The sequence below is a fragment of the Mobula birostris genome, chromosome 4 (assembly GCF_030028105.1).
Source record: "Mobula birostris isolate sMobBir1 chromosome 4, sMobBir1.hap1, whole genome shotgun sequence".
NCBI classification, from domain to species: domain Eukaryota; kingdom Metazoa; phylum Chordata; class Chondrichthyes; order Myliobatiformes; family Myliobatidae; genus Mobula; species Mobula birostris.
Window position 1 is genome coordinate 83,053,841 of NC_092373.1, and position 8,141 is coordinate 83,061,981.

Consider the following 8,141-nt stretch of genomic DNA (forward strand, 5'->3'; position numbering starts at 1 on the left):
GTGTCACGAACATAGGTGGGAAGGGATTGAACAAAGGGGGATAAAACTGTGTCAAAGCATGCAGAAACGAGTTCGGTGGGGCAGGACAATGGAAGCTGAAACAATGGGTCTACCTGGACAGGCAGGTTTGTGGATCTTGGGTAGGAGGTAGAAACAGGAAGTGCGGGGTGTGGGAACTACGAGGTTGGTGGCAGTGGATGTGAGATCCCCAGAGCTGATAAGATCAGTGATGGTGCAGGAGACAATGGTCAGGTGTTCCTTAGTGGGGTCATGTTCGAGGGGTAACTAAGATAAGGTAAATGAGACTGCTAAACAAGGGTATTACAGGAAAGCTGCTAGCATTGGGTGACAGGCAGTGGGAGAAAAAGTGGCCTTTTCTTGTTGGTTGCCAGTAACTACTAGTTTTGCCCAGAGGTCTTTGTTGGGTCCAGTACTTTTCATAGTATATGCTAGTGATCTAGATGACGAAGTTCATAGCTTTGTTGCCCAGTTTACACATGATACAAAGATAGCTGAAGGGGCAGGTCGTGCTGTGAAAGCAGGGAGTCTGCAGAAGGACCTGGACAGATTAGCAGACGCAAAGTGGCAGATGGAATACAACATAGGGAACCATATATTCATACACTCTGGTAGAAGGAATAAAAGCAATAGACTATTTTCTAAATGGGGAAAGCATTCAGAAATCAGAGGCGAAAAGGAACTTGGAAATCCTAACACAAAGGAATATTTGCAGATGCTGTAAACCCACGCAACACACAGAAAATGCTGGAGGAACTGAGCAGTTCCTGTGCAAGATTTCCTAAGGGTTAACTTACAAACTAAATCAACAGTATGGAAGGCAAATAAATGTTAGCATTCATTTCAAGAGGATGAAGATATAAAAGCACTGATATAATTCTTATAAAGCTTATCCTTATATGACATTGGCCAGAACACATTTGGAGTACTGTGAGCAGTTTTAGGCTCCATGTCTAAGAAAGGATGTGCTGGCACTAGACAGGGCCCACAGGAGGTCTACAAGAATGATCCTAGGGTTGTAAGGGTTAATCCATGAAGAATGTTTGATGGCTCTAGTTCTGTACTAAAGAACTCTGAAGGATGAGAGGGGTTCTCACTGAAACCTACTGACTATTGAAGGGCCTGGATACAATGGATGGGGAGAGGATGTTTCCAGTAGTGGGAAAGACTAGCACCATACAGCACAGTTTCAAAATAAAAGGGTACCCATTTGAATAGAGATGAGGAGGAATTTCTTTAGTCAGAGGGTGGTGAATTTATGGAATTCATTGGCATAGACAGCTGTGGAGGTAAGTCATTGGGTATATTTAAAACAGAGGTCAATAAGTTCTTGATTAGCAAGGATGTCAAAGGTTTCAAGAAGGCAAGAGAATGGAGTTGAGAGGGAAAATAAATCAGCCATAAAATGGTGAATCACTCAATGGGCCAAATGGCCTCCTATGCATTATTGCCACTAGGGGTAATTCACCATTTACAATTCAACTAACGACCAATACAACTTTAGAATGTAGAGGAAACCTGGGCACCCAGGTCACGGGGAGAATGTGTAAATTCCACAAAGACAGCACTGGAGGTCAGAATTAAACCCAGGGAGCTGACCACATCTACAGCCGGACTGTCATCAAGTGTTTTCCACATCTCTCTTCTTACTCTTTCATAACTTAAATGTATGTTCTCTAGTTTAGGCTCTTTTATCAAGGAAAAGGTCATTTTATCTACGCTAATAAAAGGTCCTTTTATCTAGACATCTCAAGATCTTCTACATACAATTAAGCCTCTCCCCACCCACCACTTTTACAAGGATATCAACTTTGGCTCAACCAATCTTTTCCAACTGGCAGAATTTTCCAACCCTGGTACTTGTAAACCTAGCCTTGCCAAGAGAACTACGTATTTCTTACGTGGTGAACAGAACTGTGTGACATCACCCTACCAGTCTTATCTACATTTCCAGCATAACTCCTGTAAAAGCAACCAGCGCTTTTTTAATGATTTTAATCTACACTAGAATCTTTGAGTCCACCAAGAACAACTTTCATCTGTTTAAGAAAATTCCATGACTTAAAGAAGCTGGGTGGCCAATTTTACAGGATTATCTAGTTATCTCCACAATATCAGTAAGGATTCAGAGAAGAACTTGTCAGATTTTTTAATTAAGAAATAGTTTTTGATTCAAGATCTAAGTAGAAAAGTCATTAATTGATAGAAAACTCAAACTATGGCTGAGTTTATTAGTATATCCAAGCTTATAAAACAGACTGATTATCAACTAAAGAAGCTAGAAAGCAAGGCTCCCTCACAGGGGAGGGTACTTCAATTCAAACCCAACTAATAATTAGACTCACAAGGCATTTTTTAAGCAGGAAAAGTTAGACCAAAAAAAGTACTTACATGAAACTTTCAAGAATTTAGCACATCCTAAAACACCTGAGTGCCAATTACATACTTTTCTAAAGTAAGGTTAAAAAAAAACACATAGTAGCCAATTTGGATAAAGGAAAGATCTAGCAAACAGTAATCAGGTGGTCAGGACAAAACAAAAATCCTGTACTCATCTTTGAACAGTACCATACAAGTAGCTTTACAATTGCTTTTACATTGAAGTGGGCATTGGTTGGTTATCAGCTTGGTATTGGACTTGCTCTGCCTGAGACTGCAAGAAACTACAGAAGTCCTCAAGAAATCTCCTGTCAATTCTACTCTCCAATGTTCATTCTCTGGAAAACAAACTTAATTACTTTTATCTGTAGCTGACCCAGTGTGAGATGAACTGCTGTGTGCTTATTCTTACAGAAACCCAGCTCCAGGACATCCTAAGCACCATCAATCTTTAGGCCATGCCAATCAGGGACCTGGGCTAATATTTTGTGACTATATTGTGCTGTAATGTAATTATGTTTTGCACCCTGGCCCCAAAGGAACAATATTTCATTTAGCTGTGAATGTTTGTACGGCTGAATGACAATAGACTGAACTTGAACTTGAAACTACAAAGAGCCAGGAACACAACTCAACACCTCGTGGAAACCAAACTCCCCTTCATGGACTGTCTATATTTTTCAATACCTCAGGAAAGCAGCCAACGTATTCAACCAACCTGGTCATTCTTTCTTCTCCCACCACTGCTCCCCCAATGGACAGAAAGTATGTACTACCAGGATCAAGATCAGCCCTATCCCACTGCAATAAAGCTATTGAACAATCTCCTAACAGTTAGTTTTATCATAACTCTTGACCTCAAGTTGTGGCATTTCACCTTAACTCAATACTATTATCCCCTCAACACTAATAAATAAGCTCCAAGATCTAGGCCTCGATACCTCCTTGTGCAACTGGATCCTTGATTTTCTCACTTACAAATCCCCGTGAGTATAGATTAGCACCAACACCTCCACCACAATTGCCATCAACATAGGTGCATCACAACGCTGCGTACTTGTTCCCCATTCTACTCGATTTACACTTATGACTGTGAGGCTACAGCTCCAATGCCTTATTTAATTCACTGATAGCACCACTGTCACAGGCCAAATCAAAGATGGTGATAAATGACACATAGGAGGGAGACTGAAATTCTGGTTTAATGGTACCAGAACAACCTCTCGCTCAACATCAGCAACACCAAAGGCCTGATTTTTGGCCTTTATTGGAGCTGCACAGTGGACAGTCTCCTGACTGGTTACCCCATTTGGAAACACCAATGCCCAGGAATGGAAAAAAACTACAAATAAAAGTGGTGTATAGAGCCCAGTCCATCACAGGAAAGACCCTTCCCACCTACAAGGAGTGCTACCACAAGAAGAGGGCTATAGGTAAGCCTAGTAATTTCTAAGGTAGGGACATGTTCGACACAACTTTGTGGGCCGAAGGGCCTGTATTGTGCTGTAGGTTTTCTATGTTCTAAGAAAGCAGCATTCATCAAGGGCCCCCGACATACTCTATTCTCACTGCTGCCATCAGGAAGGAGGCACAGGAGACCTTATTTCCCACACCACCAGGTTCAGGAATAATTACCCTTCAATCACCAGGTTCCTGAACCAACATGGGTAACTTCACCTACCTCAACACACAACTGATTCCCATGTATGAATATATATTACCTTTAAACAAGAATGCAACACTATACACATCATCCCCAATGTAGTTTCACAAATGCCCTGTTCTGAATTTACATATTCTTCCATCACTTTTCAATCAACAGACATCCATCCTTTCAGTAGTCTGAACATCATGATTTACAATGCATTCCCTGAATATCTTCCTTTTTTGACTGATCTTAAACCTAGGTACTCAAATCATGCTTCCAATCATTTGTCCTGATATTCATTTAATATGCCTTGACTAATTTCAGTTATGAGTGAGTTGTAATGTTAAAAATGCACACTACGAATGATTGAAACAAAATGCAAACAAACTACTCGGGGAACTGAACGGGTTAAGTGGCATCTGTGGAGGCAAAGGCATGGTCAACGTTTAGGACCGAGCTCCTCTGGCAGTTTGTGTGTTGTTCCAAATACCAGCACCTGCACTCCAATGTGTCTTCATTGCTGATAAGTGATGTCAACCATCACGCCAATATAACTTGTGACTGCGGGGATCTCAGAGCAGACGACTCAGAAACAAGCACAGGGGGGCTGAAACCATGGTTCCGCATTCTCCCGTGGCCCAGCTCCCAATGATATAGACCCCACGCCCACACAACTCTTACCCTCTCCATCTGGAAAGTACTCATCCTCCAAATCCATGCCTACGGACAAGTACCAGCCCGCTTTAATTCAATCTCAACCCTACACACCGTTATTCCGATGTGTACTTGCAAAATGGTAACCGACGCTCCGGCCTACATACTCCAACATACTGCGCGTGCGTGCAGAGTCGGAGGTCACTGGTCATGTGATCGGGTCAAGCGGAAGCATGCGCAGACTGATCAGAGGAGGTTGAGTTTTGGAGTCTCGACGTGGGGTGAATGTGATCATATCTTTCCCTTCATCTTTTGGCCTATCGTTTAGGGTACCAAATTTGCTGTAAAGTAAATCAGAAAAGTGTTTTTTTAACTTTTACTGTATTTGCAGTTTCTTACGGGAATTGTCAGTATTCTCAGTTCATAGAAATACAACGTTGGGCGGAAGAGTAAGATAGTCACTGATAAAGTTGGAAATGTTCGGTATATCGGTAACATCCATATAGAAGTAATGTTTACACGAGGAAGACTGTAATCCAAACCAGCACGCACAAAATGCAAGTTTGCATTTTGAACTCGGCAGGTCAGGCAGCATCTATAAAAAATGAATGAACAGTCAAAGACGCAAACACGAGGAATTCTGCAGATGCTGGAAATTCAAGCAACACACATGAAAGTTGCTGGTAAACGCAGCAGGCCAGGCAGCATCTCTAGGCAGAGGTACAGTAGACGTTTCGGGCCGAGTCCTGACGAAGGGCCTCGGCCCGAAACGTCGACTGTACCTCTAACTAGAGATGCTGCCTGGCCTGCTGCGTTCACCAGCAACTTTGAACAGTCAAAGCTTAGGCCGAGACCCTTCTTCGAGACTGAGAAAGAAGGAGGGAGATGCCAGAATATAAAGGAGGCCAGCTGGAAAGGGATAGGTGAAGCCAGGTGGGTGGGAAAAATGCAGGGCTGAAAAGGAAGGAATTACAGTCAAAAGCTTTCATCGGAACTGGAGGATATAACATACCCCTAACATTCATGGAAACCCATTAAGTTTCCTTTGCTAAAACAGTTCAAATAGGTTGCTTCTGTATAATGACAATTCTTTTATGGATCGTATCTCATTATAGAGGTCATGGAGCTTAGGGAATTAAGGGAATGACTAGTGATTTATTGGACTGTATCTAAATGAAGATAGAGGAGATACACTAAGTCTTAAGGCATATTAAGGTGGATAAATCCATGGGGCCTTTTCAACTACATCCTAGGACCCTGGGAGGCTAGGAAAGAAATGGCAGAGATCTTTGCATCACCTTTAGCCATGAATGAGAAACTGGAAGGCTGGAGGCTGACTAGTGTTCTGCTTCTACTTAAGAAGGGTTGTAAAAAAAAGTGAGGGAACTTATCAACAATAGTAGGAATATTATTAGAAGAATTTGTGAGAATAAAGATCTACCAACAATAAGGAATAATCAGCTTGGCTATGTGCATGGTAAATTGTGCCACTTTTTAAAAAATTCTGGTAACAATGAAGATGGACAGGAGTAGGTGGTAAATACTGTCTAAATTAGTGGTCGCCAACCGGTCGATCTTTGAGATTTTCCCAGTAGATCCTGAAAAAAATGAAAAATAAATGCACAAATACTGTTGTAATGTGAGCATTATAAAAATAAGTAATACTAATTAGGATAATGGTAATATAGCAATACTCCCACTACTGAAAGCTGTTTGTAAAGAGAGATTGTTTCCAGGTTGCAGGGTTTTAGTTCCATTCTTTCTGCCCAGTGTGCATGTGTGTATAGCTCCCCCACCATGCACTGCGGTTTCAGCATTGCTTGTGCTGCATCAAAATGGCCAATTAGATTAGATAAGAGTACAGACTCGAAAACATCAATATACGGCACTCGCTCGTGATATCCTGATAGCATAGTGGAGGCCTCATGAAAGAGTACAAATTCCATCCAGAATGGGAAGAGGAATTTCTATTTACCTTGGTGAAAGACAAGTGTGTGTGCCACCAAACACAAGCACTGACTAAAAGAGGGAATCTGAAGCGGCACCACAACACCAACCACCAGGAATTTAAAGACACCTACCCCCCCCCCCCCCAAAGAGCGCAATTTGTGCCAGGAAAAGCTGAGGAGCCGAAATCGGGGTTGAAGGCCCAGCAATGGGTTTTTCACAAAATATGCTGCTCAAAATATGGCTGCTATTGAAGCAACACACATCAAAGTTGCTGGTGAACGCAACAGGCCAGGCAGTATCTGTAGGAAGAGGTACAGTCGACGTTTCAGGCCGAGACCCTTCGTCAGGACTAACTGAAGGAAGAGTTACTAAGAGATTTGAAAGTGGGAGAGGGAGATCTAAAATGATAGGAGAAGACAGGAGGGGGAGGGATGGAGCCAAGAGCTGGACAGGTGATTGGCAAAGGGGATATGAGAGGATCATGGGACAGGAGGTCCGGGGAGAAAGACAAGGGGGGGGGGAACCCAGAGGATGGGCAAAGGGTATAGTCATATCTCATATCCCCTTTGCCAATCACCTGTCCAGCTGTTGGCTCCATCCCTCCCCCTCCTGTCTTCTCCTATCATTTTGGATCTCCCCCTCCCACTTTCAAATCTCTTACTAACTCTTCCTTCAGTTAGTCCTGACGAAGGGTCTCGGCCTGAAACGTCGACTGTACCTCTTCCTAGAGATGCTGCCTGGCCTGCTGCGTTCACCAGCAACTTTGATGTGTGTTGCTTGAATTTCCAGCCATCTGCAGAATTCCTGTTGTTTGCTGCTATTGAAGCATCATTTCGTGTAAGTCACCTTTTGGCTAAACACAAGAAGCCTTTTACAGATGGCGATTTATTCAAGGAAGCAATGGTCATTACCACAGAGACTGTTTTTAATGACTTTAAAAACAAAAACGGCATCACAACCACAATACATAACATACCGCTTGGCCCTGCAACAGTGACAAGGAGGGTAGAGTCATTGTCAGAGGACATGGATCGATAACTGTTAAAGGACTTGTCACTGTGAATATTTTTCACTACAATTCGATGAATCCCTGGATGTAATGCAAACAGCTCAGCTTGTTGTATTTGTCAGAATGGCTTTCCAGGATTTTACAACGAAGGAGGACTTCCTCACTCTTTTGCAATTAAAGGAGAGAATGAGAGGTGAGGATATTTACAATGAGTTTAAAAAATATGTCCGTGAAAATTACATCTCCATTCATAAACTGGTGGCAATTACTACTGATGGGGCCCCAGCAATGCGCGGTGTGCGCGTTGGTTTTATAGCACTGTTCTGTAATGACCCTGATTTTCCCAGTTTCCTGGATCGTCACTGTGTGATTCATCAGCAGGCCTTGGCTGGGAAGGTCGTGGACTTTTCTCATGTAATGACAGTGGTGGTCAAACTGATAAACTTGATTCGAGCAAAAGCGCTTCAGCACCACTTATTCAAG

General features: G+C 42.6%; 1 protein-coding gene across 2 annotated transcripts in view; it reads right to left on the reverse strand.

Annotated features, from left to right (window-relative positions):
* Positions 1-4,893, reverse strand: part of LOC140196437 (uncharacterized) — a 59,406-nt gene extending 54,513 nt beyond the window's left edge. For both annotated transcript variants that reach the window (XM_072255664.1, XM_072255663.1), the window contains exon 1: positions 4,727-4,893. In XM_072255664.1, the coding sequence (XP_072111765.1) occupies positions 4,727-4,750 (24 nt within the window). In that variant the 5' untranslated portion in view covers positions 4,751-4,893. The remainder of the gene's footprint in view (positions 1-4,726) is intronic.
* Between the last annotated feature and the right edge of the window lie 3,248 nt (positions 4,894-8,141).